General features: G+C 40.3%; 1 protein-coding gene across 1 annotated transcript in view; it reads left to right on the plus strand.

Moving 5' to 3' along the window:
• Window positions 1-13,215, plus strand: part of ntn1a (netrin 1a) — a 51,865-nt gene that overhangs the window by 22,517 nt on the left and 16,133 nt on the right. The window contains exon 2 of the mRNA XM_088302782.1: window positions 6,974-7,162. Coding sequence (XP_088158908.1) covers window positions 6,974-7,162 — 189 coding nt within the window. The remainder of the gene's footprint in view (window positions 1-6,973; window positions 7,163-13,215) is intronic.

The following is a 13,215-nucleotide window of genomic DNA, read 5'->3' on the forward strand; positions in this document are numbered from 1 at the left end:
AAGGTGTCACGGGGTCTGCCAAACCACTCGAGGGCGCAGCCTGACGCGGAAACGTACACGACGCATTTGCCGGCTGTCCGACCCGATTAACTCGTATTAGGTTATCACACAGCCGAGCGTTGTCTCCGGCTTCGGATGCTGTCAACGCTGTCAGTCCTCACGCTATTAAGACAGCTGCTCTCGGCAGGCTATTGTTCTCCAAGGGGACCTGACAGGCCCCGAGGAATCTTTATTCAGCCTGGACGGGGCCGCCGTCCTCAATGGGAGCTGCCAATGTCATGCTCATGCCATGGCATTTTTATGGCATATCCGACATACGCGAGACGCGCTCCAGCCGAGCCTCTGCGTGCTAGGCCCTTTTTAGATGTCAACTGTCGCGTTCCCCTTCTACGCATTAGAAATCACCTGAAAGCGATACTTGAGAAAAAAAGAAAATAACTTTTGGTTGAAGTTAATTATGGTCACAAAATATTAAAGTAAAAGTCTTAAAGTATCTGACAAAGAAAATTGTTTTGATACTTAATAATTGCAAGTAAGCATATTATCTAAAATAGGGGTGGGTAAACTTTTTGATTGGCGGGCCACAATGGGTTCTAAAATTTGACAGAGGGGCCGGAATAGTAGCAGATAGATGGAGTGTTTTGGTAACCTCACCTCATCGGAGAAAAAAAATACATTTAATTTTAAATGAAAGTGAACAAAAGCATTACAACAATGTATGTCTTTGCAAAGCAACAGCATTTAGAAAATAAAACATTAACAAGGTTTATTCATTCAAATTCAGCGGGCCGGATTAAAACGTTTAACGGGCCGCGTGTGGCCCACGGGCCGTAGTTTGCTCACGGCTAATTTAAAAGATGTTATAAATGTGATGATGGGCTCCAAAAGATTAGGATAAATTAATTGAACCTACCACATTGGACAGGGAATTTTTGAATGCCAAGATTTTTGTCATCTTAGGTAGTTTTGTCCGTTACGTTATGTCGGAAGAATCTTTCACTTCAATGGATGAGAACAATTCATTTAAATCTAGAATATTGTTGGAGCAGCCGACACCAATCATATAAATTTGTTAGTCTTTACAAAGAACAATTGAGCCACTGACAACAAGAGTGGGCCAACTCCATTTTAAAATAAAGTACAGGAATGGGGAGAGATAATGTACATCTCTCAGATGAATAGTGGTTGAAATCAAGATTTTGTTGACATTTTGACAAAGTCCATTATTCCACGCAGGACTTAGAACTTTAAATCACAACCCTGCAAAATGACAAAAGTTGAATTAGCGTCATATAATTCTCAGTGACTCAGTGTCAGATTGTACACGTTTTATACGAGTAGTGAAAGTGGTCAGAAATATAAATAACAAAGTAAAGTCCACATTTGGGTTTGGAAAATTAATCTAATTGTGAATTATTTTTTTTTTTAAATCTGTGATTTTTTTCAAGGTTTTCATGCCCTGTATTTTTTTAAACAAACGCACGCAAAAAATTCATCGGTGTTAGAAAAACAATATCCTATTTATTATACATAAATATTTTGGTTTTGCAAACGCTAAACATGGCAAGCGTTTATTTATCTGCTTCAATTAGAGTTGCTTACTCATTAAACACTTTGACTTGCAGCTGTTTAAATGTTCGCTCTGAAAACTTCGCATAATTCTACCAAATATTTAGTTTCATCACATCAACTTTTCATGTGTCATGAAACAGCGATATGAAAACATGTGGCCTTGCACTTCCAAAGCAGTGAACTTGCAGTCACTATAGAAAGAAGATGATATTTTTTTTCCCCTACAAATTGCAGCCTTCGTGATTTCGAAAATTGCATTCAACCACGTCGTAATGTGGATTCCATTCAGTGAATACAGCGAGATGAAACATTACACGATTGCACGTGCTTCATCATGGAAATCACTGCCCGGGAGACTAAAAAGCAGATGGGCAAGACGGAGACTTTCGGCCTGCTTTAACCTGTCACACCTTGACGCTATTCTGCACAAATGAGGCGTGATTACTCAGCAAGTGGCTGCACCGCTGATCACAGGCTGGTCTATTATGCGACTCAGAGTGGGGTGGAAGTGGGCCCGAGGCTTTGTGTCAGTGTGTGTGTGTGCGCGCGCTCCCATGCCGCGCCGCCTAACGAGAGGGCAGGTCAGCCATTAAATGGGGACTAATGCGGGAAATTGGAAGCCATTAGGCCCTCCTTTGTTGTGGTGCCTCTGTGTGGCTTTGGCTGGAGAGAAGAAGACCTGATTAGTCCGCCACATGGCGATAGAGCGGGGGGAATATACGGACCATTTGATGCATGGTGTGCACGGCCTTTGCGTATTGTGGAAAGGCCATTGAATTAATGTATCTGGTGCCTGAATAATTTCATACATATATTTCATATATTGTAAATGGCATTTGGATTAATTTCAATCATGTTTTCGTATCATGTTTTTGTGTACTAGAAAATGTGCCACACAATTATTGAATTACACGTTATATTCTATGATTATGAGCTCATCTAAAATATATTGTGTAAACCTGAATTCTTGACAACTCATATGTAAATTGAAATTGTTTAAGAATGCTTTATAACTGTGTCATAACATTGCTAATTAAAAATAAATGAAAAGTCCTTAAAATGTATTATTTTTAAGACAAAATCGGAAATTAACTGGCTACATTGATTAAAAATAAGTAAAATAATAAGGCAATAGTTGCCAGGCAAGCAAATAAAATCATGAAGAGCATGTTGTATCGTTCATATTAGACCTTAATTAATGCAGAACTCAGCTGAAAAAAACAAACGTCTCCAAGACAAGGCGCGTGTCTTTTTTTTTTTTTTCATGATTATTTATTTCCGGCTCATGATTGCCGCATAATGATGCCCACGTTTGCAGGGCTGTAATGACTCCACACAACAATGAGCTTCTGTAAAACTCCAATTCTTTATTTTAGACAATGCTTCATGGCAATCTGTTTTGCACAACTCTTTTGTTGCATTCCTCTCATGTCAGACTCCATTTTTATCACCCGCTGACAGACAAATTGCACAATGGGGGATTTTGATTCTTAAATCCAAACATGACGCCGGTCGATTATGAAATAAAGAAATGAGAGCAAAAATAAACAACAGTGCGCATGACGGCAACAATTATATGCTAACCGGGCCAAGTTGGTGAATATTCTTCAAACAACTTCAATACCAACCAACAAAACATAAAATCATCCAATTTTTAAATAATTAAACAAAAATAAATAAATAAGGGCCATCCTGTCAAATCAGCGCCATTTGATTGTTGTCACTCTCTCAAATAAAATTTAGATTTCTGTCTTTTTTCAACTCTGATGTTGAACTAGTGGTACTCAATGTGTGAAGGGTACTCAGACAACTTTTTTTTTCTTTAATTGTTTTAAGTGTGTGCCAATAGCAAGTCCCCAGCTAATACATTGGCATGCAATAGCGAAAAATAAAGATCTCAAATCCAAATTGTGTCAAATTTAGACATGGATCGCTCCCATTTGATTGTTGGAACGCTCCCAAAATGAAAAGAAATAAATACCGTTTTTTCAACTCTAAATCCGACAATATTAATTTCAAGCCGCTAAAGTTTTCCGTTTTTTTTTTTTTTTTGTTTGTTTTTACTGAAACTCCTCATTTGAGTAGCAGCACTAAAAGTAAGAGGAGTGACCTTATAGCATTGGATTAGTAAACAGCTGAAGCATCACCAAATGGCATGCAATTATGCTGAGAGCACGTTTGACTCAAAGAACATGACAGTGAGTCAACAAAAAAGCATTTTTAAAAACAAACAAAAATAACAAATTAAACAATTTGGCTGAAAGGATTGATCTGAAACTTTACATAAATCACAGATACATTTAATGTATAGTTGAGATTAATACAAATATGTAAAAATATAACACCTCTGATGAATTAAAATCATGATATATTCTGTTTAAGTCTAATTTTAGAACGCAGAGACAGGCCAAAAAAATATTCCAGTTTTAAAAATAGTTTAAAGGAATACTTTAAATTGTATTTATTAAATAGGAAGTAGGAAAAAGGAAACTTTCCTTAATTAAAAAAATACATTTTACAGATGATTTTATCACGCGTTTATACATTTTAATTCCCAGGGATGCAAATGTACGTGATTTGGTGGAATGGCCTATGCATAATTCATAACTAATTCAAATGGCGAACAAATAAATAAACCAAAATTATTCCAATGTTGTAGTCTGGTGATCAATTTTAGCTTAGGCAAGAATGGTTGGAATATTTAAGGGAAAACACAGTGTGCTGCAATGTACAAAATCATAGCCTCACTATTACGTGTATTCGGAAGTAGACATGCCATTCCCATGACGACCCAAGTTCATGTAGTTCACTACCAACGGAATGCTGCTCCTTTAACGTGCCTTTTTTTCCCCCCATTATTCATCACAAAGATGACAAATGGCCTCTTAGTTTACATCATTGAGTCAAGCCAATTTGTGGGCATACATGTTTCTTTAGAACAATTTGTGGCCGGGGACCGAAGCCGCGAAATTAGCGGCGTTATCGCGGGTGTGATGAGCTTAACCTCAACCTCCGGCTCTGCGGCTTGAATGCCTCTAATTACCAGAGAGGCAAAGCCACTCCGAATCGGAGGTCACTCCGCGGAGGCTGGGAAAGACGCTCATTAGCCTGCTTTTAGCCGGTAAAAACATGTTTTCTGAGGACTCGCAGTAAATAGAAAGGAGCCGATATTCGCTTCCTTATCGACAGTGTTGAACTGCCGACCAAACCAGGTTGGTCGAAAATGAAAATGAATGATCTTCTGGAGGCAAGCACGTGGTTCTTCTTTACAAGAAGCAACATGCCTCCTCGGTTGAGCGTATCATCTTCACTGATGATGTGTTGGCGTGAAACAGTGTTCCAATAAAGACATGTCTGCGGGTACCAGTGTGATCACCTGAAGACAGGTTGAGCAGTGATTTTCGCCAGCTGCGCCTTACAGAGGGAACACGGCCGTCTTGGATGTTCAATTCTTTTCAACACTGTGTCACAGATTATCTCAAAGATATCCAAACATTAGGACTGTGTTGTCTCAGGGCCTGTGTGGATTAGGGCTGTCTTGTTTAAGTTCAAAAAGTGACTGAATGAAGGTTTTGTCGTTACGTGCTGTAATGCGAGCGATTGTGTTGTGTTTGTTTAACCACAAATGCTGCTTATGAAAACATTTGTCTTAAAGGGGACATATTCTGGAAAATGTACCTTTGGTGTTTTGCTTTGCATTATAGCCCAGAATTTGAATGACTGTCAAATCCCGCGAATAAAGAATTTTTTGCAAAAAAAAAAATAAAATAGATCCCAAATCAAGGGGTGTACTATACAGGTGTCGTAATAGCAAATTAACCTTTAATTCAGTAATTCAAAAACTTTTTCAAATCATCTTTCCCAGTTGATGAGAATGGAAATGACGTGAAACTGTTCCAAAATCAAATTTTTGGAGTGTGTTTTTAATAAGGAAAGTAAAAATTTTATGAAAATAGCCTTATGCAAGACTGTGTTTTAAAAAAAAAACAATGAGTAATAACTGCATAAGTATATCCAATCGAACATCATTCAACAGTTTGTGCGTGTCAGGTTGTGGTGGATGTTGAGGAGGACCAAACGTAGGAAAGCGAGGTGGGGGTAACTTAAATGGTATTTAATTGAAAATAAAAAGGCAAACAAGGCACTGGGAAAATCTAAAAAGACAAAAGTACAAAATAACAGGGATCAACAAAACAAGGATTTGACATGGGAAAACTAAACTGGGCATGGAGAACAGACGTACACGACAAGGACTATGACAAGAACAACAACAATGGACCAACAAGAAATGAAAGCAAACAGGGGACTAAATCCAAAACAAAGTAATTAGACAACAACAAACACCTGGACAAGACGCGAAGGGTTGATTGGTTCACACTAGGGACTGACACGACAAGCACAGGTGAACACAATCAGATTGAAGCACGAGACGCCCACCAAACATGAAACAAACTACTAAACCAAAAATGCCCAACATAGACCATGACAGTGCGTCATGATTTAATTTAAGTGCATTCGAACCATCTGAGGTTTTCAAGAACTGTATTGGATCTCATTAGACAGTCCATAATGTCCTGAAAGTCTCAAAAAGACATAATTATAGGACTTTTCATTTATTGGAATATACAGAGAATTTCAAATAAATTGTGAAAAAAAATATAGTTAAATGTATTTTTTATTATTATTTCATGCTTTGTTATGTTGCAGAAGTTGGTTGTCTTTTTTTTCTTATTTGGATTTACAAAGCTTTGGCAGCGTAAATTGTGAAAAAAAAAAGTTAAAATAAGTTACACGACGTTTATTTTAATGCGGTTATTTTATGTTGCGTTAGCATGTGTTTAGTGCTGTTCTCTAATTTTCCTCTGAAATATCATAAGAATTCATTTCTATGCATTTTAATGTGGGTATACTATACCATAGTTGGGCCTGACCCATATGGATTTTTTTTAATGCAGATACCGATTCAGGCATTTGGCAAAATAAAATTGAGAAGATCGATCGGCTAATTAATGAAAAAAACAAATAAATCAAAGATGAATAAAACAGGTACCTTTTTTTGTTCTTAAACCGCGACGACAATTCAGATATAAATTCCAGGCGGAACATTTGACTGATCTACATTACTTTGTCCTTGAGCATTGAACGTTTCAACCAAGAATAATTGTCAAACATTGGTCAATTATTTGCTGATTTTTATTTATTTATTTATTTTTTTGCGGGTGGTGGAGTATTTGATTTGATTTTTAAAAGCCCTGCTGTTGGCCAATTAATCATTTGTGTTGTCTTGTGTCTTATTTTAGTGTGGTTTATTTTTGATACAGCAATAATTAGGCAACCACTTAAGATGTTCATGAGAATTGTGTTCTTGGATGACCGTCACCAATTACCCGTTTTGTTTCAGCTTGCAACTGCAACCTGCACGCCCGCCGCTGCCGTTTCAACATGGAGCTGTACAAGCTGTCGGGGAGGAAGAGCGGAGGCGTGTGCCTCAACTGCCGCCACAACACGGCCGGACGCCATTGCCACTACTGCAAGGAGGGCTACTACCGGGATCTGTCCAAACCCATCTCGCACAGAAAAGCCTGCAAGGGTACGCTGTCCCACTTTATCGCCAAAACACATCTGTCCCCACCCCAAAAAAAATAGTTGCTGTGGCTTCCATACAGGAGCGCCTTAGTCCAGAAAATACGGTAACCATGTCTGACAGGCTGGTGCCGGTCCACGACCCGCTGTTTGGGGACGACTGCTCTGGAGGTGTAGATTAATGACAGGAAATGGGGGAGGAAGTGCAGCGTCTCAACATTCCTGAGCGTTGTCTCGCCCTCATCTTCCTCTGTCAGCAGAGATGAGTTGGAGGTCTGCGGGGATGGCGGAACGTGGGCGGTGGAGTGGGTGTTCCTTCTTTTGACACTGAGTTATTTGGCTTAATTCGAGGGGAGGCCAAGGGATGACGGGATAACCAAAGCAAACAGAGGCAAGGTGTGAAGTGATCGCCGCAGTAAGCGGGAGGTCAGTCGTGAGGGTGGAAGATAGGAAGGAATGGAGGGCGGTGGAAGCGGTGCCGACATGCCAGCGCGCAGGTGCGCTCGCACCAAATGGAATCAACCCTTAGCCAAGCTAATAAGGGTCAAAATGGAGTTTTCGCACCTTTCCTGGAGCTGTAGGTAAAAATAACAGCAGTATAGTCGCTGCGCAAACAAGACAAGTGCTCCAAAAGTTGATGCTCCCGCGTGGAAATATCGAGCGCGCGCTGACAGCTTAAGCCCACGTTTTCCCATATCACTCAACAGGAAGTGAGTAAATAAACAAATCGACAGTGACAGACCTCTGGCAGGCCTCTGCGAAAATCTTGGCGTAGAAGTTGAGACAAAAAACACTGTTGATTTTCTTTTGTTTTTCAATGTCAATGACACACAACGTCGCACAGTGTTTGGAATTTCTGCAAATAGTTTTCATGAGTTTCACGCTGTAGTTTTGCAGCGATCCTATCGGCTTTACATTTGTTGACATTGCTACGCGGATGCAAGGTTCGGTTCTTTTCTCTGCGCCATGTTGGGCATTCCGACATATGGAGGGATTTTCCTTTGACATGCGACGAGTGCAACTGACAAATTGATCGCTGGAAGTAAACTAGACTTTAGACCTGCTGGAACCAAGTCAAAGTATTAGCGCAGCGTGATTTGGGTGAATTTGATGAAGGTGCAGGTAAAGACATTTTGTGCTCCATGGAAATGCGTGGTGGATGTCATCATTTTAAGTGAATGCATCACACCCTCAAAATTAGTGCAGAAATCAATACATTATTATTATTATTATTATTATTATTATTATTGGCTTTCTAAAATACAGTCATTTTTGGCAGTTTGGGACAGAAACAGCTCACAAATAAGCAGACAAAGTCAACCATTTAAATGCATTGGTGGGGGGACTTTTGGTTGAGGGGTGATTAACCCCCCCTCCCCCTTAAAAAATCAATATATGCTGATTTTGTAAGAAGAAACTGTGGGTAAAATGCAGGGGGGGAAAACTGCTAGATCGAAAACAAACAACCCTCCCACCCCCCAAAATAAAATATTTAAAAATACTGAAAAAAAACAAACAAACCCACAATTCCGCAAATGCCAACTGTGGAGGGGATGAATGTAGTTCTAAAATCAACCCGCGGGCCAAATTAGCTGGTCCTCCAAGTGTGCCGCAAAGCACTGCACACGACATTGAACATTAACAGCACCAGTGCAAAATACTAAAATTGTCGGTCCGTCAATATTATATCTGGGGTCACCATGGTAATCACAGAGATGTCAGTCTCCTCATTACAAGCCATTCAAAATAAATGCTAAGCTGTCATTTTAAAGTGAAATTACTACATACTGTTGCTTTAATGTCAGCCTCAAATGAGCCCACAGCTTACATCATGAGTTAACTACTCATAAAGAACAAAAAAAAAAGTCAATGAACATGTGTTAGCCATTAAGTCCATACCATAAATCCATGTTTTGAACCGCCACAAATGATGGAGACCTTTATGTTTGTTGTTGGAAAACAAATATTCCTTCCAGCACAATTCCTATAATGACTTAGCAATTTCATTTCCTTTATTGTTTCACAACTGGGTTCCTCGGCGAGCACACCAGGCAAAGTTTAAGGACTTGGAAATCCATCACACCACATTTGGATCAGCAAAGGAGAAACACACTTTTGTTTGTTATAGTTCCCGGTCAACCTACATGAAAACAACCACAAATGTTTGTTATCGCCAAAAGCACGACCAGAGATGCTTGCACTTGCATATGAACACACGACTAATGTGACTATAGATGAGTGACTCATGAAGGGAGTTTCAAAGCAGAGCGTCAAATACTGTAAAAAGTGCAGCTAGTCACATACAATACATCAGCAAGTTTGGATCTTTGTCATCCGTGGGTGGATTGTTGTGGTGCAATGGATCACTTTTGATCCGTGGCTCGTATGGATCAAGCACCGGGCGAGTGAAAAAAAGAGAAAGAAAGAAACAATCTAATTGTGCACATTCACTATAAGAGCAGCAGAAGAAGTTGAAACCTGCTTGGATCACGTCAGTCGCATTTCTGGCAATTTGCCCAATGAAACACAGCCAGGCAGTCACATGACCTCACAAAATCGACGTGGCGTGGGCATCACACTGAAGCAAAGTTCTCAAAGTGGCTAATTTTGGTAAAACAACATAGAGAAATGTAATTTAATTTGTTTTATTTATTTTTTTAGTGGCTGAATATGCCTTTACTTATTCCATATGTTTTAGGTTTAATACTGTTTTATAAAAGTGAGGCAATTATACAAATTTGCATGTTCTGATTTTAATAGTTTTATCCAGTATGACGTTCATGCTTTGTTTTAACAAAAAAAAAAAAAACAACAAATCAGAAGTTACTTAGTAGTAACTCAGAACTTGAGTAGTTTTTCCACTGAATACTTACGCTTACAACTATGCATCATCTGTTCCGTTTTTTCGCACAACGGTCGCAGGCATGCTGGAGGCCATTGCAGCTGTCTTCGGGCAGTAGGCGGGGTACACCTTGAAATGGTCGCCAGCCAATCGCAGGGAACACACAGACGGATAACATTCACGCTCACACTCATACCTATCGGCAATTTAGAGTGACCAATCAACCGAACATGCATGTTTTGGGAATGTGATAGAAAACCGGAATACCCGAAGAAAGCCCACGCAGGCACGGGGAGAACATGCAAACTCCACACAGGACGGACGGAGCCGGAATCGAACCCACGACCTCTGCACGGTTAGGCCATCGTGCTAACCAGTCGGCTACTGTGCCACCCCACTAACTGAGCGTGAAAGTTCTCAAAATGTTTCTTTACGTGGATTTTCTTAAGTTGCCCTTTGAGGGTTCTCACAATCCAGACCAGTGACGGTCATCCTAACGTTCAAGTCCGATCGCTTTGTCTTTGTTAGAAGGGCAATACCAGCCAAGTCATGGCCTCGTATCTGCCTAATCCATCTGGAGTGGCCATGAAGCTGAGCACACAGCCACTTAAGCGCTAAGTGGACACGCACTTAAAGCAGAAAGGCTCGCTCAACATCCCCCAAGTATGTCGGTCGTTTGTCCAAAAGGTGCCTGCCAGAGAGTCGCTCAATTTGTCATGCAACAGAGAGTCATTCCATTTGTCTTGCAAACACAGGGCATCCATCAGGAAAGTGGACTTTGGCCTCAACCAAGCCAAGATCCTTTGCGCGAGAACCAGAACTAAACATAAACTTGCAAGGAGGAATGCCATTGGCCCTGCAGTGTCTCGTATTCGGCTGACTTTTGTCTGAATTTCATCCACGCTGCTTGCAAAACTGTGTTCGCGTGTGTGTCGTTCCTGTTCTCGCCGAGATAGACATAACCCACTATTGATAGCAGTGACAGATTGGCCTGATAAAAGCGCTAATAGCTACAAAAAAGATAAGACGCGTGAACAGAACAAGTAGCCACTCAGGGGTGGAGATAAGATTGGTAACAGGAGCTGAATCACAGGAAACAGTAAGTAGAGATTGAAGAGATCTGGAAAAGAATTGTGAGCCACTCTTTGGAAATGAACAAATGAAAATTCAAGATGAGATATTTTTTTCCGGGTGCAACAGACAAACAATGAGTACAACAGTTTATCAAATTAGTGTCTGGAAAATCCCATGAGATTCTTTTCCATTTACGATTGTGAGTTTTTTTAACCCGAGACACAGGAGATCAAATCTGGGTTGAGACCTTGATGCCCAATTGTGACAGAAGTGGCAACTCCATTTTGCAAACATTGGTTCTTCACTATCACGCATTTTTCAACCTGGGAGACTTTAGTTCAAATCAGTGTCGAGAGATTCCAAGAGTTTTGTGGAAAATTGTGTCAGAAGTGGGACGATTTTCGCTACTTGAATTTGGAAGGGCAGGTAATTGGAGTGTGGTTTGAAAGCTCATGCTGCGGTTGTGTCCATTATCTGACTATGATGGCAAAGAGTTCTGATTCCTTCCAAGAAGGTCTTTATTTACTTTTAAGGGTCCTGGTCTTTGGTCTTCAACCGAACAGACCTGCATCCATATCTGGGTTATCCAACATCAAGTGAGAGATCTGGTGTGACTGACCCAATACATTTTGGGGATTCTTGGTGGTCTTGCTCATGAGCACCTTGACTGTGATCTTGCGGTTCCGAAACAAGCAGTCCAAATTTTGACATTTGGGTCCACAGCAAGTTTCAAACTCCAGTCCACCGTGTAGACTGTCTAGAATCCAACTGTCTGTTGGGATACGACCCAGCTGCCCATGGAGATTAGCCGTTTAGAAAATGGATGATTGGATGGCAGCCAATTTGATTAAAAGCCGCAACAGCTAAATTTAGCATTCAAAACAAATTTGTACATACATTGGCTGATTTGTTGATCGCTGCGGGTCTCTACGTTGTGACATGCGATATTTGGAATGAAAGAGGTCAATCAGATGGATTTTTAAACAACGATAGACGCTTAACCCCAAAACAATGCAGAACGCAGCTAGTTCCCCAGAACCTTTCTCAGACTTTCCCGTTGTCAAATGAGGCAAATTTGCCAATGAGCATCACCACACAGCAGCGCAGCCTTGTGAAACCAGGTTGTTACGTGTTGGGGAGTCGCAGGGGATGCACGGATTTATAATCTAAGTCCATCAGCAGCCCGGCCAGACTTGCTGGCCGGACTTGCAGTGGTGTTGTCCGTTGCCAGCGATGTTGGAAGTCGGCTGCCAAATAAACAACAGTGGTCTCACGGCAGAGATGGCTGTATTTATGGCACTCATTCCCAATGCTCATGAAACTCAAGATGCTTATTTGCTTCTTAAACAGCCGCACATCGCGATACATACAAAATTCTGCATTCATCCTGCAGGGGTTCAAAGAGTGGGAAAAAAAGGAGTGTTTTATCTTGTGGGAAGGATGGTATATTTCCTGCAAGTGTAAAAAGGTTGATGAGTGATGAGTCATTGTTTGCGTGGGTTAAATGAGCATGATGCTGGAATTATTGATGCGGTGACGGTTGATGGATTTGAAGCTCTTGTGCAGATAATGCCACTTAGAACCACGGCAACAAGGTACAGACAAACATGACTCAACACCCGCTCGCATAATTCAAAAGTAGAAATTGATTACATTTCCCCCAAGCACATGCACTTCCAATTACTACCCCAGTCAGTCAGTCAGTGAGGAGGTGTGAGTGACGTTGAAAAAGACCCGCCTGAATGATAGACGGGCAATTATGGGAAAGAAGCTGCACGCATTCAAACAAACACTTTTGGCCCATTTGGGCAAATAAATACTTTTACTCAAAATTGCGGCTTTAAAAACATTTTTTTCCCCTTATTACTTATTCATATAGGGGGAAATGACTTCACGTATTGTTACCTTTGGCACTCAAAAATATATTTTGAGTAGGTGATCCTATCATGTTTTTCTCATAAAAATGAAACTATTAATTTAAAATGATGACTACCTTCTCCCTAAAAGGAAAAAATAATTCCAATCTTACAATTTCATGTTTTTGAGGAGGAATATTAATTTCTTTCTCAGAAATTCAAAAAAATAGGTTTGTTCTTTGTGGGTTTTTTTCAGAAAATCCAATAGTCCACCACTTTTTTTTTTTT

This window comes from Idiotropiscis lumnitzeri, chromosome 8 (assembly GCF_059441095.1).
Source record: "Idiotropiscis lumnitzeri isolate Australia: NSW breed Sydney's pygmy pipehorse chromosome 8, RoL_Ilum_1.0, whole genome shotgun sequence".
NCBI lineage: Eukaryota > Metazoa > Chordata > Actinopteri > Syngnathiformes > Syngnathidae > Idiotropiscis > Idiotropiscis lumnitzeri.